This window comes from Dromiciops gliroides, chromosome 3, assembly GCF_019393635.1.
Source record: "Dromiciops gliroides isolate mDroGli1 chromosome 3, mDroGli1.pri, whole genome shotgun sequence".
NCBI lineage: Eukaryota > Metazoa > Chordata > Mammalia > Microbiotheria > Microbiotheriidae > Dromiciops > Dromiciops gliroides.
The window spans coordinates 303,360,113-303,384,615 of record NC_057863.1 but is presented as its reverse complement, the minus strand read 5'-3'; the positions used below and the strand labels follow the sequence as shown (position 1 = coordinate 303,384,615).

Genomic DNA, 24,503 nt, shown 5'->3' with positions numbered 1-24,503 from the left:
TCAATTGGACAGGATGTCTACGTTAGGGTTTTTGTTTGTTTGTTTGGCACAATGGATAGCATACTAGTTAAAGTTACGTGCAATAACCAAATCACAGCACTGAGTTTCATAGAGACTCTGCTCTGCCTTGTATGTATTTGCCTCTAACTCCTGCAATCCTGTGCACAGACACACGTGAAAACACACATGCTCTCTCCCTCTCCCCGCACCGCCCCCCTCCCTCCAAGAGGCCTAAGAGACAAAAAAGGAAGGAATATGAATCCTGAATCACCTGGAATCTGCAAACAAGAAACAGAAGATGTGTCCTGATTCCTTTACTTCCTATAGTATTCAGATTCAAGGATTCCTGCTTCTACCTCTGATAATGAAATTGGGGGGTGGGGAAGTAATCAGGGTTAAGTGACTTGCCCAGTGTCACACAGCTAGTAAGTGTCTGAGGCTGAATTTTAATTCAGGTCCTCCTGACTCCAGGGTCAATGTTCTATCCATTGTGCCACCTAGTTGACCCTATAGTCTATTGTTGTAAAATATCCCTTTCATTAACAGGAGCCACTAAGCTGTATATAAAGATCCCTGCTGGCCTCATATTGAGTTATAAAAACCACGCATTAACACTATCTATGTCCTATAGTATTTTAATTTATTTTGCTAAATATTTCCCAATTACATTTTTATCTGGTTCAAGGCAATATATGGGCCGCATTATTTGACATCTTTGAAAAAACTGGTGCAGAAGTTAAGTGACTTGTCCAGGGTCACACACGTAATAAAATTCAGAGCTGGATTTTGAAGCTAGGTCCTCTGACTCCAGACCCCATCATTAAATTTCTCAGCTAGCAGCTATGCACAACCCCCCCCCCCACAGAGGTTGTCGTTGTTGTTCAGTTGTTTCAGTTGCGCCTGACTCTTCACGACCCCATTTGGGGTTTTCTTGGCAAGGACAGTGGAGTGGTTTGCCATTTCCTTCTCCAGCTCATTTTGCAGATGAGGAAATTAAGACAAAGAGGGTTCAATGACTTGCCCAGGGCCACACAGCTAGTAAGTGCCTGAGGCCAGATTTGAACTCAGGAAGATGAGTCTTCCTGACTCCAGGCCTGGCACTCTATCCACTGTGCCACCTGGCTGTCACACCTAGTGTTGGTGAAATTATACAATTCTGTCACCTTACATGTAAAACAGAAATTGATGTGAAAGAGAATTTGATCTCACCATTCAATGGCAGAGTCCCTGCTTTCCACATCCTTACAGTCTGAATCGAGGAATATGTCCTTATAGATTCTCCCACACAAGCAGAACATATCTGGAGCAGGATGGTCACATGTTTGTAGAACCTGAAGCATCACTTGCAGCGCCTTCCCTCGGTCACCAGCATGATTTCTCCTGAAACACATTCATGGGTCACCATGAGAGGGGGATGGCAGACAAAGATGACTGGGCTGGGTTTTTTTAACCTGCCCTAGAGGCCATAAAACTGTGCATACTCTTTGATCCAGCAATAAATACCATTGCTAGGTTTACATCCCAAAGACATTCCAAAAAGAAAAAAAAAGGACCTATTTGTACAAAAATATTTATAGTAGCTCTTTTTGTGTTGGCTAAGAATTGGAAATCAAAGGAATGCCCATCAATTGGGGAATGGCTAAACAAGCTGTGGTATATGATGGTATGGAATATAATGGTGCTAAAAGAAATGACAAGCAGGGTGATTTCAGAAAGGCTCAAAAAGACTTGTATGAACTGATGTAGTGTGAAGTGAGCAAATCCAAGAGGACATTGTACACAGAGACAGCAATATTGCTTGATGAAGAACTGTGAATGACTTGACTATTCTCAACAATACAATGATCTAAGACAATCCCAAATGACTAATAATGAAGCATACTATCTGCCTCCAGAGAAAGAATTGATATTGTTTGACTACAGATGGTAGCATGCTATTTCTCACTTTCTTTCTTTTTATCTTATTCGAGACTTCTTTTACAAAATGACCAATGTGGAAATATTTTACATGATTGCATATATATATATGACCTAGATCTGAGATTGGTAACCATCTTCAGGTAGTGGGGAGGGGAAGGAGGGAAGGAGGGATCAAATTTGGATTTCAAAACTTTTTTTTGGAAATGTTAAAAATTGTTTTAACATGTAATTTGGGGAAAAATAAAATACATATTTTTTTAAACCCTGCCTTAGAACAAGTTTTTCTCTTTTGCTGTAAAAAATAAACAAAAAAACTCCAAGAAACCCAAGCAATAACCTATTTTCCTTTCAAATATATCAAGTAAGTACATGAAGATCCAGACACTTATTAAGCACCTACTATGTGACAGTATACTACACAATGGGGATAAAAGAAAAAAAAATTCAAGTTTCGGTCCTCAAGGGATTTACATAATAAAAGGGAAGAAACGGACATACACACATATGTATAAACAAACATACATCTCTACATTGTTACTGCTGTTCTGTCATTTCTTTTGGTCTTTTTTGACTCTCTGTGATCCCATTTGGACTTTTCTTGGTAAAAATATGATACTGGAGTGGTTTGCCATTTCCTTCTCCAGCTCATTTTACAGATGAGAAACTAAGGCAGAAAGAGTTAAGTGACATGTCCAGGATCACACAGCTAATAAGTGTCTGGGGCCAGATTTGAACTCAGGAAGATGACTCTACCTGACTCCAGGCTCAGAGCTCTACCCACCTAACTGCCCACATACATACATACATGTACACACACGTATACATACAAGTGTGGACAGATGAATGTATGTGTGCATGTGAGTATGTATATATTTTGCCCAGAGTCACATAACTCATGCCCAAGGCAGAACTCAAAAACTTGGGCCTTCCTGACTCCAACATTACCCCTCTATCCACTGAGACACCTAGTTGTTTCATTCTAATGAGAATATGTGGCCCCTGATTTTATCCACATTCTTGATTTGGATCCTTCCCAGTGTACCTGATGCTTCCTTTATCTATTCATGAAATTCCTATTCATCTAAGCTATAAATTGCTTCTCCTGATAAAGAGTACATTTTCTCTCTTCTCCCCACTCATTCCTTCAGTACTGGAAGCCAACCCCACCCCCAAGTCAATCAGTTTTGTTGAACATTTTTAACAGATGACATTTATCCTCAAGCTAATCTCTGGATCCTATGGAGAAAAAAAAATGAAAGAGATTAAACATTTAATGAGGTACAAAATTTCTACGTCTGCTATGAGTCAAATTTTTTTAAGGTGTCCAATGTTCAAGTTTATAAAAAGCCTGCATTAACCTTCCTGAAATTCTTAGTTGTTAATGAGATTTTTAAGCCTTCAGAGTCTAGTTACATCTAGATTTGCCCCACATTGTTCCTTAATTTGAAATTTACTCTTTCCATTCACAACAAAAGGTCATTTGAGGTTGGGCAAAAAAAAAATACACACACATATAATATACACATTCACACATATCAACCTTTTTGAGGGAAAAGCAAAGAGAACTTTTTAGTTAAAAGCCACTTTAAGGAGAGCTACTAAAAAAAAGTCTAATCCCCTTGGAGATTAACAACCTGTTTTGCTTATCTGCTTATGATTCCCAGACCCCAAGGTATCCAAGAACAAGCCAATATTTCAGAACTGTTGTGTTTAATCAGTCACCAATGTGAGCGGTAGCCAGCTGCCTGTTTCTGGTAACATGAGAATTTTGTCAATTAATAGAAATGATGAACTAAGCTCTGCTCTACTGAAAAGTGGTTTACAAAAGCTCCTGAGTCACCTTTATGCCCCTCAAAACTAGAGAATGTTTCATCTCCCTTTTTTTCCCTCTACTTTCCCTCATTTGCCACCCAATAAAATATTTAAAAGTTACTGATCAGTAAGGGATAGGTGATTTACATTCAGCTTATATTGAGAGGCAGGAGACTACAGGTTTTCAAAGTTTGATTTAATTTGGTATCCTATAATAAATGGCCTAGGAGCCACTGAGACTTGATTTGAATTCAGCTGTGTGACCTAAGGCAAGTCATTTTAAATCTCTGAAACCCATTTTCCTTATTTGTAAAATGACAACAATAAAGCCAGCCCTTACAGTCTTCAATGGAGCTCTCACAAGAAGCAAATGAAGCACTTGAAAAACTCTAGGCTATTTTTATAATCCATGGAAGGAGAAAAGAAGAGAACTTACATGTGTCCAACCAGCACTGACCAAGAATTCTATCTTAGAAGGAACAGAGTCAGCATGATGAGAGATGCTATCCACCTCCAGAGAAAGAACTAGTGAAAACTGAGTGTAAACCGAAGCATATTTTTTTTCACCTTCTTTATTTTTAATTTTTCTTGCTTTTTTTTTTGCAACGTGGCTAATATGTAAATATGTTTCCTATGACTTCACATGTGTAATCAATATCGTATCTCTTGCTTTCTTAATGGATAGGGAGGAACTAGATGGAGGGAGGGAAAGAATTTGAAACTCAAGGTGGTTTTTTTGGTTTTGGTTTTGGTTTTTGTTTTGGTGAGGCAAGTGGGGTTAAGTGACTTGCCCAGGGTCACACAGCTAGTAAGTGTTATGTGTCTGAGGCCGGTTTTGAACTCAGGTTCTCCTGACTCCAGGGCCAGTATTCTATCCACTGTACCACCTAGCTGCCCCTCAAGGTGTTTTTTTAAATAAATGTTTAAAATGTATATCTAAAATACATTGTAAACATAAAAAAGAAATGGAGTCAGAAGATTTGGGTTCCAAATCCCACTACTACCACTCACTACTTGTGAGATCTTAGGAAAACCACCTAATTAGGCTTTTTTTTTTTTTTGCAGGGCAATGAGGGTTAAGTGACTTGACCAGGGTCACACAGCTAGTGTCAAGTGTCTGAGGCTAAATTTGAACTCAGGTCTTCCTGAATTCAGTGCTTTATCCACTGTACCACCTAGCTGCCTCCCTAATTAGGCTTTTAAGGGTCTCAGTTCCCTTATCTGTAAAAATTAGAAGCTTGATGACACAGTAGATAGAGTGCCAGGCCTGGAGTCAGAAAGATTCATATTCATGAGTTCAGATCCAGCTTCAAACATTTACAAGCTGTGTGACCCTAGACGAGTCACTTAATCTTATTTGCCTCAGTTTCCTACTCTGGAAAAGCAAATGGCCAACCATTCATAGACACATACCAGGTAGAGCTAGGAATCAAGACTTAGGCTTTATATATCACATTTTTTCATCACTTAAGTCAGGAAGACCCGAATTCAAATCCTCCTGTGATGAAATAATGAGATTTAGCAGATACTCAAAGACCCACCTGGAGATTAATCTAGGCTGATTGAATCAAGTGACAGTGATTAACTGCTGATTAGCCTACTTCAAGTTAACTGGATTGTAATCACACCTTGAGAACACCTTCAGAACCAATGGATTTGGATGATGCCAACTGTGAGATTTAAAATTGGATATTAGATCATAAATCTCCCCTACTTAACCCTTCCCTTAACTCATCTCCCAGACTAGTAAATGGAAGAAGCTTCTGGTTTTCTAGATAGAGCCTTTATTGTATATAAGGTGTTGTTGATTAGAAGGATAGGAAAACAGAAATACAGTACAAATCGTCTTAAATCTAGGCTTAGTCTATATTCCTTATAAAAACTCACCAAACCGATTTAGGCCACCTTTGGAGTGAGTCAGACCGTCTGTGCCGCGCCGCCCGGCGTCCCGCCAAGCCGGCAAAAAAGGCTACTCTCCTTCTCCCCACCCCGGAAGTCCCAAAAAACCCGGCAGGCAGTCTGACATGCGCAGCAGGCGCACTGTACCTGGCAGGCAGTCTGACATGCGCAGCAGGCGGACTACCCGGCAGGCAGTCTGACATGCGCAGCAGGCAGACTGTTCATCTCCTCCCCAAAAGGGTGGTCCTTGAAAAACTGGCGTCTTTCAGTTATCCTAACCGACTGTTAAAAACTTTCATATTTTACCACATTTCCCCCCTTTGCTTCCTCAAGAAACGGAATGTTTCCTTGATGGAACAGTAAAAAGAACATAATAACTTTTGCTGACTAATAATATGCGAACAACAATACAGAAAAGGAAGAGAGGAAAGTTTTTGTCCAGAGGGGCGATTTTTTTTTTTTTTTCCTCATGAACCGACGCTTTGACATTAGTCTTGCAAAGGGAGAGCCTCTGCAGAGAGTACATGTTACAGATAGTATATAACAGAAAGGAGATAGTAAAAGCTAATAAAGCAAAACAGTTCATATAAAGTCTCTGAGTTCTCTTGTCTTCTTGAAGTGGTAAGATGTCATCAGGAGGAAACTGGATTCTGGTCTGGAAAACTGGATTCTGGACTCTGGTCTGGATTCTGGATTCTGGTCTGGATTCTGGACTCTGGTCTGGAAAGCTGGATTATCTTCTTTAACTGTTTGAATTGCTGTATTTTTAAAACCTTAGCATAGCATTGTCAATGATCAAATTAATAAATTCCATTACATTCCCTCCTTTATATGGTTAGACTTGTAATAGAGGGTTGAGGTAGTTATGCAATGTGTAACACTTTTTACCACCATGTGTCTGGATCAAAGCCAAATTTAGTATGTGTTCATGACACCTGAAAATGTTATGGAAAGGTTATCATACCATATCTCATGGTTCTGAGACAGCCAGTGATTGTGCTAGGCCACAGGTGAATTCAACTGAGATAAAAAGATAAATAAGTTCAGTTAAATTAGGTTAAATTAGGAGGGAGAGAGGATGAATACTGGACTGTGCCTAGTAATTGTGCTCTACATAGTCACCATCATAAGCAAACCATGGACTTACGTATACCTGTCTCTCCTTTTGTTGCACATACATTCTCTCCAGGGCCTGCATCAGAGTTCACAGCAAGTTAGTCTCTGAAATGATAAGTTTCCATATTTCTGAAATCTCATTAATTTCACCAAAGACAATATGATGGTAAAAATGTGTGCTATGCTGCATAACTGAGAATATATTAGTGATATATACAATAATTCCAAACCATACCCAGAGTATAATGACATATAAATAATAAACGAATGTAAATAGCTGATTATATTAGACATTGTTACATAATCTTCTTTTAGCAATTAGACCACATCATCTTATACATGAATTCTCTAGTATAACAGTAGCAGATACTTAAAGTGGTGATTAATTCATCAAAAAGAAATAAGACTTCAATAAGCAAGATTCAATATTCAATAGCATATACTTAAAATGCCTTTGAAAAGTCACTTAGTTTACAAAATCGGGTTTTTAAAGAAAAGCAAAAGAAACAAAAGTAAAAAAAAAAAAAAAACAAAGCAAAACCAAAAACCAAAAATAAAAGGCAAAAGATTCGCTAAGCACCCTTTTGTGCTCTTAAAGAATTTAAAGGTGTGGTGAATTCCAGGTCTTTTCAGTGCCTTTCAAAAGTCAAAACAAAACAAAAAGCAAAAAGGATAAAAAAAAAAAAAATAGGTATAGGGTAGGGAAAAGGGTGGGAGAAATTGAGGTGGGCCAGAAAACTAGGCCATGTGCTTCAGTGCTTTTGCCTGTGGAAGGAAATGCTTGTTAAATTTTAAGGTATTTAAGCTGCTAGAGTTTGGGGTATGCCACATTGTTTTAACTGGTTCCCCAATTCTCTGCATGCCAAAGTGGCAGGGGTTTCTGAATTGTCATTGATCTTTCTAATGCTGTCATAATGTTCTTTATGGTAGAAAATGTGGAGTTCTCTAGCATCAGTTTTGTCTGTGCCACTGATTTTCAATAAAGGCTGATTTAATTGATGAACCACAACATTCAGCTGATGCTGCTTAGCAAATGCTACAATTGAATCATTTCCTCCCCACTTTCCAAATTCCTTTAATTCATCAACATATTCTTCAAAAGGGGAGTCATTTACTATAAAAGACTCAAACTCTTGTCTATGGTTAATCATATAAGAAGCAGCTTCTTGTCTGTGTCTGAGATGATTTCTACAGTGACCTTCTAGCTGGTCTGCTAAAGCCCTAAAAAGGCAATTTCCGTCTCCTGATACTTTACGAAGACTGAGTCCCAAAGCATTTAACTGATCAGTGGGATTATTAAATGGGAACTGCCTTTTTCCTCTGAACTCTCTTTGCTCTTTAACAGTTGCTATCTTTAGGGTTTTTACCTCTTTAGCGTCTACCTCAGGTCTATCTGAAATCTCTTCACCTATGAATGGTGCAGGCTTTATATGAGAGCAATGAATCCATGAGTCTTTTTCACCAATTTTAATGGCAGTAGGAGTTGTCAATAATACCTGAAAAGGTCCTTCCCAGGCAGGTTGAGTTCCACTGGTTTTCTGAAAATTCTTTACATATATTTTATCTCCTGGGTTGAAGTTATGCAATGAAAAGTCTAATGGTCCTGCCTGGACCACAGCTCCTGCCTCATGGAGTTCACGTAGCCTGGTCTGTAATTCCTGTATATAGGAAGCAACAGAAGTATCACCTCCCACCAGTGATGTATAAACTGGGGAAAAAGTTTTAGCTTGGATAGGAGGGTGACCAAAAAGCATTTCATAAGGAGATATATGAAGTTCTCCTCTTGGTCTACTTCGTAGATAGAATAATGCCAATGGTAGAACATCAGGCCATTTCAAATGGGTTTCAGTACATAATTTGCCAATCATACTCTTAAGCTCTTTATTCATACGTTCGACTTGGCCTGAACTTTGTGGATGGTAGGGCGTGTGGAATTTTGGAGTCACTCCCAAGAAAGAATAGATTTGGGATAAAATCGAATCAGTGAAATGTGTGCCTTTGTCAGAATCGATGCGGGCTGGTGGGCCAAAACGAGGTACTATCTCTTTAAGAAGAATTTTGGCAACAAAGGCAGCTGTGGCTCGGGGGCTGGGAAAGGCCTCCACCCACCGAGTGAGCTGATCAACTATAACAAGGCAAAATTTATAATGTCCTGCTTTTGGCATAGTAATATAATCAATTTGTAAGTGCTCAAAAGGTGTATATGCTAGAGGACGCCCTCCATAAGCTTTGGCCTTAAAAGCATACTGATTATAAGACTGACATGTGGAGCAGCCCGAGCAGATTCGAGATGCTGTATTAGTCACACCTGGTGCTATCCAGGTTCTCTTAATAGAGTCTACAATGCCTTGTGTACCAAAATGGCCTTTTCTGTGAACAGAGAGGCATACCTGGTGGTAGAATTTCCGGGGAAGAAATGGCTTACCTTCCGGAGACACCCAGATGCCATTGATCTGTTTCGCCTTAAATTTCTTTTTCCACTTTTCTACTTCAGAATCGTCATAGGTTAGGTTGGAAGGAATATCCTCAGAAGGTGAAAGGTTAAATACATGTTCAGGAGCTTCTAATGCAGCTAGCTTGGCTGCAGAATCGGCTCGTGCATTTCCCTTTGAAACAGGATCACTATTCCCTGTGTGTGCAGGGCAATGTACAACGGCTAGGGAAGAAGGCAGTTTTAGGGCATCTAAGAGGTCCTTGATAAGGTCCCCATTGGCAATAGCCTTGCCCGAGGATGTTAGAAAGCCTCGTTGACGCCAAATCATACCAATAAAGTGGCATATGCCAAAGCCATATTTCGAGTCAGTAAAAATGGTGGCACTCTTATCTTTAGCTATATTACAGGCCTGTGTAAGAGCCACAAGTTCAGCAGCCTGTGCACTAAAATGGGAAGGCAGAGAAGCTGCCCAGAGGGTGTCATAATCAGAAACTACAGCAGCTCCAGTAAAACGGGTTCCCTCTCTCATAAATGAGGAACCATCTGTATAGAGGACAAGATCAGGATTTTCTAAAGGTGTATCAAAAAGATTGTCACGGGGTTTTTCAGCCATATCAACTAAAGAAGCACAGTCATGCAACGGTTCCCCCGAGAATGGTAAGTTAGGGAGTAGTGTTGCTGGATTAAGAACTGTGCAGCGTTTTAAAGTGATATTCTCATTACCTAACAGGGTTATTTCATACTTAGCCAGCCTTTGATCTGAAAAGGCTTGTGTCCTGTGACGTAGTAAGAGAGCCTCCACTTCGTGAGGGCATTGCACAGTTAGAGGGTTACCTAGGACCAAATCAGAGGCTTTTTCTACCAAAAGCGCTGTGGCCGCCACTGCTCTAAGGCAAGGTGGCGCTCCAGCCGCTACAGGGTCCAGCTGAATTGAATAGTAGGCTATAGGACGTTGGTTAGGCCCCAGTGACTGAGTCAGGACTCCAGAAGCCACCCCCCTTTGTTCATGCACAAAGAGAGTGAAAGGCTTACTATAATCTGGCAGTCCTAGGGCAGGTGCTGATAACAAGGCCCGTTTTAATTCTTTTATGGCTGAGAGATGCTGGGGATCCAACTGTAAACTGTCTGGAACAGAACTTTTTGTAAGAGCTATGAGGGGTTTAGTAATTTCACCAAAAGAGGGTATCCATTGTCTACAGTACCCAGCTGCTCCCAGAATGGCTCTCAACTGCCTCTTAGTAGTGGGGGCAGAGAGTTGTTGAATGGCCTGGACTCTCTTAGAAGAGACAGAGCGAGTTCCAGCAGCCAAAATAAATCCTAAATATTCTACCTGGGGCAAACACCATTGTACCTTTGTCTTGGAAACCTTGTGTCCTCTCTTGTGCAGCTCCAGCAGTAAGTGACGGCTATCTTCCTGACAAATTTCAGCATTAGGAGAGGCCAAAAGTAAGTCATCAACATACTGTACTAGTATGGAGCCCTTAAAGGTAATAGAGGCCAGATCCTGCTGTAAAATTTGGGAAAATAATGTGGGACTGTCTACAAATCCCTGTGGGAGTCTAGTCCAGGTCCACTGTCTATTTTTCCAGGTAAAAGCAAATAAATATTGGAAGTCCTCATGTACTGGTATGGAGAAAAAGGCAGAGCAAAGGTCTACCACTGTGAAACATGTAGATTCATAGGGAATCGATGAAATTATCGTAGCCGGGTTTGGAACTATGGAATGTCTAGGAATAACATAATTATTAATCGCTCTAAGATCTTGCACAAAACGATAAACAGGTTTACCATCTGGCCCAGGCTTGGGTTTTTTAACTGGCAAAATGGGAGTATTGCATGGAGAGTGATGACATGGAATAATAATACCCTGGCTTTTCAAAGCCTCAATTATAGGGGTGATCCCTTCTATTGCTTCCCTAGACAATGGATACTGTGGAATGGAGGGGGGTGGTCCCCCCTTAACTTTAAAGGTAACAGGCATGGCAGACTTAAGGAGCCCCACCTCATTAGGGGATGAGGCCCATAAAGACTCAGGAATGTCAGAGGGGATTTTGGATACCTCCCCTGCTGTTCCTTGAGCTTCTGTAAGTAAAATTGGTAATAAATGAACAGTATCCTCTGGCAATTGTAAGGAGACAGCCCCATCTGGAGCACAAGATATGGTTGCTCTAAGCTTGCAAAGGAGATCACGACCTAATAAATTTACAGGGGCATCAGGCATGAGTAAAAATGAATGTTCCACTGTTAAGGGCCCCATAGATACCATGCGAGGATTCAATTTTGCCACTCTCTGGCTCTTTCCTGAGACTCCCACTACATTCAAAAATCCTACAGGTCTACACCCAGCATCTGGTTTGCTTACTAATACTGATTTAGAGGCTCCTGTGTCTAGCAGACAATCATAATAAGTCTCCCCCACTTTTAAGGTGACATGTGGTTCATTACTCTGGGGAGGTGAATGGACTGGCACAAGTGCATTCAAAAAATCCGGATCTGGGAATATATGGCTTTCATTATCTATGTTCCATTCCTCCCCAAGACACCATCATTCCTGTGTCCTCTTCTGAGGGGGGTCTTGGTTACCATTATTCTGGTACTGCCTTTCTGTATTCCTCCAAAAAGATCTATTTCTATTTTGATTTCGCCTGTAATTAGAATTAGAATTTCTTCTCCAAGTCCTACATTCTCTCAATTCATGCCCCTCCTTACGACAGTAACAACACACCTTAGTGTCCTTGTTCCGGTGTCCACATGGCTGACTAGGAATCGCTGGTGCCAGAATGCTCTGTTTAGGGTGATCTGGATCTTCCTCACGTGAGTCAAAGACATAATTTGCAAGTTCCTTAATTCTATCTACTGAGAGATTTCTCCAGTCTGGACATTGTTTCAGAAAGTATCTGCGTATTTCTGGCAGTGAATTATAAACAAATGTGTTGAGAATGATACAGGAATCTCTTAAATCTACTGGATCCAATCTGGTGTACTGTCTAGCGGCCTCACAAAGTCTATCATAAAATCTGTTTGGTCTTTCATTAGCCTCCTGAGGTAGGCTTAAAAATTTCTGCCAGTTTTCCGGTTTTCTAGAGCAAGATTCCATTCCCTTCAGAAGTGTTTCTCTAGCATCTTTTAATCTTTGGAAATCCCTATCATCATTATAATTCCACTCTGGATCCTTTAGAGGCCATTCCACATCGGCCTTACCTTTCGCAACAAGGGCATTTCCTGCTGAGATAATATCTGTAATCTCAGTTGGGGACAGTAAAGTTTCCAAAAGGCAAGTAACATCAGCCCAACTGGGTTGATATGCATTAAATATAGTCCTTAACTGTGAAATTACAGTGTTTGGATTTTTCTCAAAACTAGGGATGATTGATTTCCATGCGCTCAAGTCACTTGGTCTAAAGGGGCTATATTTTCTGACTTGAATTGGCACTCCCTTCTTACTATGTTCTATAGCTTCCTGCAGAGGGAGTAGTTTCTGCTGATCTGATTCTGAACTTGGATCATCTCTAGTAGAAACAGCCATTTTGAGGTCTCTCTCCATATGTGAGAGTTTCCCCCACATCATAACAATGATAATAACAAAAACAATGATAATAACAAAAACAAAAAAAAAACAACAAAAAAAAATAAAATCCTTAGTCGTATGAACTATGGATGTGGTATTAAAAGGTATTTCAATTGCAGGCATAAAATTTCTACTTATATTAAACGTATTTTCCCAAAGATTCTCACGTATACTATTATACAAAAAACCTTTTGCTGCCTGAATGAGGAAAAAACCAATAATGTTATGAAGGACCATTGAGTAAACTATTCCTCTAAGTCGGGATGTTATGCTGTCCCAATACATTCCGATGAGAAAAATCAAAGGGATGGTAGAATATTCTAGCATCTTGCCCTTTAAACTGGGCTGGCTTTTCTGTTTAAAGCAAGACTTTTAGAGGCTTAAAGTCTTTAAGGGAGATTAGACAAAGGGAAAGTCCGCGGGGGGGGGGGGGGGGTATTTGGAAAATCCACCGAATTAGCCGGCTTATGGCCAAACTAGGGAGGGTGGGAGGGTCCTTAAGGTCCCTTCGGGGTCGCCAAACTGTGAGATTTAAAATTGGATATTAGATCATAAATCTCCCCTACTTAACCCTTCCCTTAACTCATCTCCCAGACTAGTAAATGGAAGAAGCTTCTGGTTTTCTAGATAGAGCCTTTATTGTATATAAGGTGTTGTTGATTAGAAGGATAGGAAAACAGAAATACAGTACAAATCGTCTTAAATCTAGGCTTAGTCTATATTCCTTATAAAAACTCACCAAACCGATTTAGGCCACCTTTGGAGTGAGTCAGACCGTCTGTGCCGCGCCGCCCGGCGTCCCGCCAAGCCGGCAAAAAAGGCTACTCTCCTTCTCCCCACCCCGGAAGTCCCAAAAAACCCGGCAGGCAGTCTGACATGCGCAGCAGGCGCACTGTACCTGGCAGGCAGTCTGACATGCGCAGCAGGCGGACTACCCGGCAGGCAGTCTGACATGCGCAGCAGGCAGACTGTTCATCTCCTCCCCAAAAGGGTGGTCCTTGAAAAACTGGCGTCTTTCAGTTATCCTAACCGACTGTTAAAAACTTTCATATTTTACCACATTTCCCCCCTTTGCTTCCTCAAGAAACGGAATGTTTCCTTGATGGAACAGTAAAAAGAACATAATAACTTTTGCTGACTAATAATATGCGAACAACAATACAGAAAAGGAAGAGAGGAAAGTTTTTGTCCAGAGGGGCGATTTTTTTTTTTTTTTCCTCATGAACCGACGCTTTGACATTAGTCTTGCAAAGGGAGAGCCTCTGCAGAGAGTACATGTTACAGATAGTATATAACAGAAAGGAGATAGTAAAAGCTAATAAAGCAAAACAGTTCATATAAAGTCTCTGAGTTCTCTTGTCTTCTTGAAGTGGTAAGATGTCATCAGGAGGAAACTGGATTCTGGTCTGGAAAACTGGATTCTGGACTCTGGTCTGGATTCTGGATTCTGGTCTGGATTCTGGACTCTGGTCTGGAAAGCTGGATTATCTTCTTTAACTGTTTGAATTGCTGTATTTTTAAAACCTTAGCATAGCATTGTCAATGATCAAATTAATAAATTCCATTACATTCCCTCCTTTATATGGTTAGACTTGTAATAGAGGGTTGAGGTAGTTATGCAATGTGTAACACTTTTTACCACCATGTGTCTGGATCAAAGCCAAATTTAGTATGTGTTCATGACACCTGAAAATGTTATGGAAAGGTTATCATACCATATCTCATGGTTCTGAGACAGCCAGTGATTGTGCTAGGCCACAGGTGAATTCAACTGAGATAAAAAGATAAATAAGTTCAGTTAAATTAGGTTAAATTAGGAGGGAGAGAGGATGAATACTGGACTGTGCCTAGTAATTGTGCTCTACATAGTCACCATCATAAGCAAACCATGGACTTACGTATACCTGTCTCTCCTTTTGTTGCACATACATTCTCTCCAGGGCCTGCATCAGAGTTCACAGCAAGTTAGTCTCTGAAATGATAAGTTTCCATATTTCTGAAATCTCATTAATTTCACCAAAGACAATATGATGGTAAAAATGTGTGCTATGCTGCATAACTGAGAATATATTAGTGATATATACAATAATTCCAAACCATACCCAGAGTATAATGACATATAAATAATAAACGAATGTAAATAGCTGATTATATTAGACATTGTTACATAATCTTCTTTTAGCAATTAGACCACATCATCTTATACATGAATTCTCTAGTATAACAGTAGCAGATACTTAAAGTGGTGATTAATTCATCAAAAAGAAATAAGACTTCAATAAGCAAGATTCAATATTCAATAGCATATACTTAAAATGCCTTTGAAAAGTCACTTAGTTTACAAAATCGGGTTTTTAAAGAAAAGCAAAAGAAACAAAAGTAAAAAAAAAAAAAAAACAAAGCAAAACCAAAAACCAAAAATAAAAGGCAAAAGATTCGCTAAGCACCCTTTTGTGCTCTTAAAGAATTTAAAGGTGTGGTGAATTCCAGGTCTTTTCAGTGCCTTTCAAAAGTCAAAACAAAACAAAAAGCAAAAAGGATAAAAAAAAAAAAAATAGGTATAGGGTAGGGAAAAGGGTGGGAGAAATTGAGGTGGGCCAGAAAACTAGGCCATGTGCTTCAGTGCTTTTGCCTGTGGAAGGAAATGCTTGTTAAATTTTAAGGTATTTAAGCTGCTAGAGTTTGGGGTATGCCACATTGTTTTAACTGGTTCCCCAATTCTCTGCATGCCAAAGTGGCAGGGGTTTCTGAATTGTCATTGATCTTTCTAATGCTGTCATAATGTTCTTTATGGTAGAAAATGTGGAGTTCTCTAGCATCAGTTTTGTCTGTGCCACTGATTTTCAATAAAGGCTGATTTAATTGATGAACCACAACATTCAGCTGATGCTGCTTAGCAAATGCTACAATTGAATCATTTCCTCCCCACTTTCCAAATTCCTTTAATTCATCAACATATTCTTCAAAAGGGGAGTCATTTACTATAAAAGACTCAAACTCTTGTCTATGGTTAATCATATAAGAAGCAGCTTCTTGTCTGTGTCTGAGATGATTTCTACAGTGACCTTCTAGCTGGTCTGCTAAAGCCCTAAAAAGGCAATTTCCGTCTCCTGATACTTTACGAAGACTGAGTCCCAAAGCATTTAACTGATCAGTGGGATTATTAAATGGGAACTGCCTTTTTCCTCTGAACTCTCTTTGCTCTTTAACAGTTGCTATCTTTAGGGTTTTTACCTCTTTAGCGTCTACCTCAGGTCTATCTGAAATCTCTTCACCTATGAATGGTGCAGGCTTTATATGAGAGCAATGAATCCATGAGTCTTTTTCACCAATTTTAATGGCAGTAGGAGTTGTCAATAATACCTGAAAAGGTCCTTCCCAGGCAGGTTGAGTTCCACTGGTTTTCTGAAAATTCTTTACATATATTTTATCTCCTGGGTTGAAGTTATGCAATGAAAAGTCTAATGGTCCTGCCTGGACCACAGCTCCTGCCTCATGGAGTTCACGTAGCCTGGTCTGTAATTCCTGTATATAGGAAGCAACAGAAGTATCACCTCCCACCAGTGATGTATAAACTGGGGAAAAAGTTTTAGCTTGGATAGGAGGGTGACCAAAAAGCATTTCATAAGGAGATATATGAAGTTCTCCTCTTGGTCTACTTCGTAGATAGAATAATGCCAATGGTAGAACATCAGGCCATTTCAAATGGGTTTCAGTACATAATTTGCCAATCATACTCTTAAGCTCTTTATTCATACGTTCGACTTGGCCTGAACTTTGTGGATGGTAGGGCGTGTGGAATTTTGGAGTCACTCCCAAGAAAGAATAGATTTGGGATAAAATCGAATCAGTGAAATGTGTGCCTTTGTCAGAATCGATGCGGGCTGGTGGGCCAAAACGAGGTACTATCTCTTTAAGAAGAATTTTGGCAACAAAGGCAGCTGTGGCTCGGGGGCTGGGAAAGGCCTCCACCCACCGAGTGAGCTGATCAACTATAACAAGGCAAAATTTATAATGTCCTGCTTTTGGCATAGTAATATAATCAATTTGTAAGTGCTCAAAAGGTGTATATGCTAGAGGACGCCCTCCATAAGCTTTGGCCTTAAAAGCATACTGATTATAAGACTGACATGTGGAGCAGCCCGAGCAGATTCGAGATGCTGTATTAGTCACACCTGGTGCTATCCAGGTTCTCTTAATAGAGTCTACAATGCCTTGTGTACCAAAATGGCCTTTTCTGTGAACAGAGAGGCATACCTGGTGGTAGAATTTCCGGGGAAGAAATGGCTTACCTTCCGGAGACACCCAGATGCCATTGATCTGTTTCGCCTTAAATTTCTTTTTCCACTTTTCTACTTCAGAATCGTCATAGGTTAGGTTGGAAGGAATATCCTCAGAAGGTGAAAGGTTAAATACATGTTCAGGAGCTTCTAATGCAGCTAGCTTGGCTGCAGAATCGGCTCGTGCATTTCCCTTTGAAACAGGATCACTATTCCCTGTGTGTGCAGGGCAATGTACAACGGCTAGGGAAGAAGGCAGTTTTAGGGCATCTAAGAGGTCCTTGATAAGGTCCCCATTGGCAATAGCCTTGCCCGAGGATGTTAGAAAGCCTCGTTGACGCCAAATCATACCAATAAAGTGGCATATGCCAAAGCCATATTTCGAGTCAGTAAAAATGGTGGCACTCTTATCTTTAGCTATATTACAGGCCTGTGTAAGAGCCACAAGTTCAGCAGCCTGTGCACTAAAATGGGAAGGCAGAGAAGCTGCCCAGAGGGTGTCATAATCAGAAACTACAGCAGCTCCAGTAAAACGGGTTCCCTCTCTCATAAATGAGGAACCATCTGTATAGAGGACAAGATCAGGATTTTCTAAAGGTGTATCAAAAAGATTGTCACGGGGTTTTTCAGCCATATCAACTAAAGAAGCACAGTCATGCAACGGTTCCCCCGAGAATGGTAAGTTAGGGAGTAGTGTTGCTGGATTAAGAACTGTGCAGCGTTTTAAAGTGATATTCTCATTACCTAACAGGGTTATTTCATACTTAGCCAGCCTTTGATCTGAAAAGGCTTGTGTCCTGTGACGTAGTAAGAGAGCCTCCACTTCGTGAGGGCATTGCACAGTTAGAGGGTTACCTAGGACCAAATCAGAGGCTTTTTCTACCAAAAGCGCTGTGGCCGCCACTGCTCTAAGGCAAGGTGGCGCTCCAGCCGCTACAGGGTCCAGCTGAATTGAATAGTAGGCTATAGGACGTTGGTTAGGCCCCAGTGACTGAGTCAGGACTCCAGAAGCCACCCCCCTTTGTTCATGCACAAAGAGAGTGAAAGGCTTACTATAATCTGGCAGTCCTAGGGCAGGTGCTGATAACAAGGCCCGTTTTAATTCTTTTATGGCTGAGAGATGCTGGGGATCCAACTGTAAACTGTCTGGAACAGAACTTTTTGTAAGAGCTATGAGGGGTTTAGTAATTTCACCAAAAGAGGGTATCCATTGTCTACAGTACCCAGCTGCTCCCAGAATGGCTCTCAACTGCCTCTTAGTAGTGGGGGCAGAGAGTTGTTGAATGGCCTGGACTCTCTTAGAAGAGACAGAGCGAGTTCCAGCAGCCAAAATAAATCCTAAATATTCTACCTGGGGCAAACACCATTGTACCTTTGTCTTGGAAACCTTGTGTCCTCTCTTGTGCAGCTCCAGCAGTAAGTGACGGCTATCTTCCTGACAAATTTCAGCATTAGGAGAGGCCAAAAGTAAGTCATCAACATACTGTACTAGTATGGAGCCCTTAAAGGTAATAGAGGCCAGATCCTGCTGTAAAATTTGGGAAAATAATGTGGGACTGTCTACAAATCCCTGTGGGAGTCTAGTCCAGGTCCACTGTCTATTTTTCCAGGTAAAAGCAAATAAATATTGGAAGTCCTCATGTACTGGTATGGAGAAAAAGGCAGAGCAAAGGTCTACCACTGTGAAACATGTAGATTCATAGGGAATCGATGAAATTATCGTAGCCGGGTTTGGAACTATGGAATGTCTAGGAATAACATAATTATTAATCGCTCTAAGATCTTGCACAAAACGATAAACAGGTTTACCATCTGGCCCAGGCTTGGGTTTTTTAACTGGCAAAATGGGAGTATTGCATGGAGAGTGATGACATGGAATAATAATACCCTGGCTTTTCAAAGCCTCAATTATAGGGGTGATCCCTTCTATTGCTTCCCTAGACAATGGATACTGTGGAATGGAGGGGGGTGGTCCCCCCTTAACTTTAAAGGTAACAGGCATGGCAGACTTAAGGAGCCCCACCTCATTAGGGGATGAGGCCCATAAAGACTCAGGAATGTCAGAGGGGATTTTGGATACCTCCCCTGCTGTTCCTTGAGCTTCTGTAAGTAAAATTGGTAATAAATGAACAGTATCCTCTGGCAATTGTAAGGAGACAGCCCCATCTGGAGCACAAGATATGGTTGCTCTAAGCTTGCAAAGGAGATCACGACCTAATAAATTTACAGGGGCATCAGGCATGAGTAAAAATGAATGTTCCACTGTTAAGGGCCCCATAGATACCATGCGAGGATTCAATTTTGCCACTCTCTGGCTCTTTCCTGAGACTCCCACTACATTCAAAAATCCTACAGGTCTACACCCAGCATCTGGTTTGCTTACTAATACTGATTTAGAGGCTCCTGTGTCTAGCAGACAATCATAATAAGTCTCCCCCACTTTTAAGGTGACATGTGGTTCATTACTCTGGGGAGGTGAATGGACTGGCACAAGTGCATTCAAAAAATCCGGATCTGGGAATATATGGCTTTCATTATCTATGTTCCATTCCTCCCCAAGACACCATCATTCCTGTGTCCTCTTCTGAGGGGGGTCTTGGTTACCATTATTCTGGTACTGCCTTTCTGTATTCCTCCAAAAAGATCTATTTCTATTTTGATTTCGCCTGTAATTAGAATTAGAATTTCTTCTCCAAGTCCTACATTCTCTCAATTCATGCCCCTCCTTACGACAGTAACAACACACCTTAGTGTCCTTGTTCCGGTGTCCACATGGCTGACTAGGAATCGCTGGTGCCAGAATGCTCTGTTTAGGGTGATCTGGATCTTCCTCACGTGAGTCAAAGACATAATTTGCAAGTTCCTTAATTCTATCTACTGAGAGATTTCTCCAGTCTGGACATTGTTTCAGAAAGTATCTGCGTATTTCTGGCAGTGAATTATAAACAAATGTGTTGAGAATGATACAGGAATCTCTTAAATCTACTGGATCCAATCTGGTGTACTGTCTAGCGGCCTCACAAAGTCTATCATAAAATCTGTTTGGTCTTTCATTAGCCTCCTGAGGTAGGCTTAAAAATTTCTGCCAGTTTTCCGGTTTTCTAGAGCAAGATTCCATTCCCTTCAGAAGTGTTTCTCTAGCATCTTTTAATCTTTGGAAATCCCTATCATCATTATAATTCCACTCTGGATCCTTTAGAGGCCATTCCACATCGGCCTTACCTTTCGCAACAATGGCATTTCCTGCTGAGATAATATCTGTAATCTCAGTTGGGGACAGTAAAGTTTCCAAAAGGCAAGTAACATCAGCCCAACTGGGTTGATATGCATTAAATATAGTCCTTAACTGTGAAATTACAGTGTTTGGATTTTTCTCAAAACTAGGGATGATTGATTTCCATGCGCTCAAGTCACTTGGTCTAAAGGGGCTATATTTTCTGACTTGAATTGGCACTCCCTTCTTACTATGTTCTATAGCTTCCTGCAGAGGGAGTAGTTTCTGCTGATCTGATTCTGAACTTGGATCATCTCTAGTAGAAACAGCCATTTTGAGGTCTCTCTCCATATGTGAGAGTTTCCCCCACATCATAACAATGATAATAACAAAAACAATGATAATAACAAAAACAAAAAAAAAACAACAAAAAAAAATAAAATCCTTAGTCGTATGAACTATGGATGTGGTATTAAAAGGTATTTCAATTGCAGGCATAAAATTTCTACTTATATTAAACGTATTTTCCCAAAGATTCTCACGTATACTATTATACAAAAAACCTTTTGCTGCCTGAATGAGGAAAAAACCAATAATGTTATGAAGGACCATTGAGTAAACTATTCCTCTAAGTCGGGATGTTATGCTGTCCCAATACATTCCGATGAGAAAAATCAAAGGGATGGTAGAATATTCTAGCATCTTGCCCTTTAAACTGGGCTGGCTTTTCTGTTTAAAGCAAGACTTTTAGAGGCTTAAAGTCTTTAAGGGAGATTAGACAAAGGGAAAGTCCGCGGGGGGGGGGGGGGGGGGGGGGGGGTATTTGGAAAATCCACCGAATTAGCCGGCTTATGGCCAAACTAGGGAGGGTGGGAGGGTCCTTAAGGTCCCTTCGGGGTCGCCAAACTGTGAGATTTAAAATTGGATATTAGATCATAAATCTCCCCTACTTAACCCTTCCCTTAACTCATCTCCCAGACTAGTAAATGGAAGAAGCTTCTGGTTTTCTAGATAGAGCCTTTATTGTATATAAGGTGTTGTTGATTAGAAGGATAGGAAAACAGAAATACAGTACAAATCGTCTTAAATCTAGGCTTAGTCTATATTCCTTATAAAAACTCACCAAACCGATTTAGGCCACCTTTGGAGTGAGTCAGACCGTCTGTGCCGCGCCGCCCGGCGTCCCGCCAAGCCGGCAAAAAAGGCTACTCTCCTTCTCCCCACCCCGGAAGTCCCAAAAAACCCGGCAGGCAGTCTGACATGCGCAGCAGGCGCACTGTACCTGGCAGGCAGTCTGACATGCGCAGCAGGCGGACTACCCGGCAGGCAGTCTGACATGCGCAGCAGGCAGACTGTTCATCTCCTCCCCAAAAGGGTGGTCCTTGAAAAACTGGCGTCTTTCAGTTATCCTAACCGACTGTTAAAAACTTTCATATTTTACCACACAACCAATCAGCTTGAAGCAGTGTGTAAGGACTGCCTTTGTTCCGGACCTATAAAAAGCTTCCACAATCAGTTTGCTGGAGAGAGTTCATGACTGAAGCAGGCTTGTGGCAGAGGACTTGAGGAAGAACCAGACCAGGCTGGAACTCTGGGCTAAATAGGCTTTTTTCTTAACTTTCTGAACTCCATGGGGATATCCGTATGCTTTAATAAATATTTAATGCCCGAGGACTGGTGCTAAAGCTTCTAATTTAAGGCTACCACAATTTAGATTTTAAACATCACACTGCCTTAGATATTTACTAGCTGTGTAACCCTGGACCAATCATTTAACCTCTATCTCAATATAGGAATAATAATAGCACCAACCTTTCACAAGGTTATTGTGGGAATAAAATGAAGAACTATTTATAAAACACTTTCCCAAACTTAAAGCACTATATAAATGTGAGCCATCATCATCATTATTTTTACTGCAGGTGAACATCCTCTTAAGTGAATTCTTTCAATGATTCCATCTTATCCTAATCCTGACTCCCAGGATTCTCTCACAACACACAATGAGCTAAAAATGACTCCCTGACCCACCAATAGAAACTCTCTCCTTCACTATTCAAGCACCTCCTCCAACCCCATCTACCTCTTCCCAACAGGGAAATAACCAGAAGAGGAAATTCCTCTGGGAAGTCCCACTTTCATGATGCCTTTTTTTCTCAACACACAATATATACAATGTAAACAACTGCTTGTTTGAGTCTTAATTGGTCCATGTGATTTTGGGCAGGGAGGAGAGGAGGGTCAGGGGAGATAGTTCAGACCTGTGAATTCATACACATAGGGGATTTCCATGAACTCTTTAACCTATTCAAAGCAGTAAATGTTCTGCAAGTTAATCTTTTTTGGGGGGGGGGGCGGGGAGGAGGCAGGGCAATGAGGGTTAAGTGACTTGCCCAGGATCACACAGCTAGTGTCAAGTGCCTGAGGGCAGATTTGAACTCAGGTCCTCCTGAATCCAGAGCCAGTACTCTATACACTGTGCCACCTAGCTGCCCCCTGCAAATTAGTTTTAAAAGAGTTCCCTGGAGGAACTGAGGAGTTAAATGGTTTGCTAGGACATTTAGCAAGTATCTATCAAAGATGAGATTTGAACTCACTTTCCTGAATCCCAAACAATCCTTTACCCACTGCATCAGTGATGTCAAATTCAAATGGAAACAGATCCTTAAAGGCTGCAAGTTGACTTAGAAAATTATAAATTAACATTATCTGTGTTAGATTGTATTTTTAAATTTTATTTTGTTAAACATTTTCCAGTCACATTTTAATCTGATTCCAGCCCCAATCAGGCTTTTCCTAGGGGGCATGCAGCCAAGGGCCAGGAGTTTGACACCTCTGCACTATACCATTTTTTGTTGTTGTCATTTCACTTGTGTCTGATTCTTCATAACCCCAGTCAGGGTTTTCTTGGCAGAGATACTGGAGTGGTTTGCCATTTTCTTCTCCAGTTCATTTTATAGATGAGGAAACCAAGCAGTGACTTGCCCAGGGTCACACAGCAGTAAAGTGTCTGAAGCTGGATATGAACTCGTCTTGCCGACTCCAGGCCCTGCACTCTATCCACTGTGCCACCTAACTCACTTACTGCACCCTATCTCTACTATTTATTCAACTTTTTGCAGTACACATTTATAGTTCCAATTTATATTTTCCTACAACCAAAGTAGGAATTTAATGTTGGAGGTCTATACCTCAGGTTAATGGTTCACTTTATCCAGCCTTTGAAAACAAAGATATATGACAAAGGCATTTTTTTTTTTTTGGTGAGGCAATTGGGGTTAAGTGACTTGCCCAGGGTCACACAGCCAGTAAGTGTCAAGTGTCTGAGGCCGGATTTGAACTCAGGTCCTCCTGACTCCAGGGCCCGTGCTCTATCCACTGTGCCACCTAGCTGCCCCGACAAAGGCATTTTTTAAAATAGAATTTTAATGTCGTTGGTTTTAGAATTTTAGTCTTTCCCCATATTGTTTAGTAAAACGTGTGGTATTCATTGGCAAGGCAAACAGATTATTTTTTTCTTTTGCATGATCCTAAAAATTACTTGAAGTGCTAAACAATTTCCCAATACAATCCAGTGATATCCTCCTATTAAAAAAAAAAAACTGTACCCAAAGTAACATCATAGGTTGTATTCTAGTTGCATACCATCATATAGCTATCATGAATTTGCTATCCACTTGGTTTTTCTACTGGTATTTCTTTCAAACTGTTTGCAATTTAAGTAAGAAAATCTTTTAGTGTTCTGAGACTTAACAAAAATAGTAACATGTCATCTGCAAGAAAGAGAAGTTAGAGAATCTCAACAATGACAGTGAATCCTTTTACTCCCTGGTTTCACCCAGTGCAAGACATCCTCTCTGACTGATGAAGACTTAAGATGTGCTGATGGTGGGTTGTTCTCACCAGGTCACTGAACAGTTTTCTCTGCAGTTTCATCTGCCAAAAGATCGTGTGTGATTTTAACATAGGTGTAAGAGCACCTCCATTGGAGGAAGATTTTTACAGTAGTATTTTATTCTACTGAGTCAAACATTTTTTAGTTCTACAAACAATGGCCCCACAGGGATCTTAAATTTTCTGTATCTAATCTTTCAGACAGTTGTGTGGTCTGCTGCAGAAAGTCGTCTGAAATCCCGCATGCTTGCCTCATGCTTTCTCATGTTATCACTATGAATACCTTCAATGTGTATATGAACTATTCTCATAAAAAGTTTTATAGTAAAGGGGAAGTAGGCATATGGCTCAGTGGCTAATGGTGTC

The 24,503-nt window shown here is 40.7% G+C and overlaps 1 protein-coding gene across 1 annotated transcript in view; it reads right to left on the bottom strand.

Moving 5' to 3' along the window:
- Positions 1-24,503, bottom strand: part of MAP3K15 (mitogen-activated protein kinase kinase kinase 15) — a 158,319-nt gene that overhangs the window by 58,467 nt on the left and 75,349 nt on the right. Inside the window, 1 exon segment of the mRNA XM_043990710.1 lies at positions 1,210-1,380. Coding sequence (XP_043846645.1) covers positions 1,210-1,380 — 171 coding nt within the window.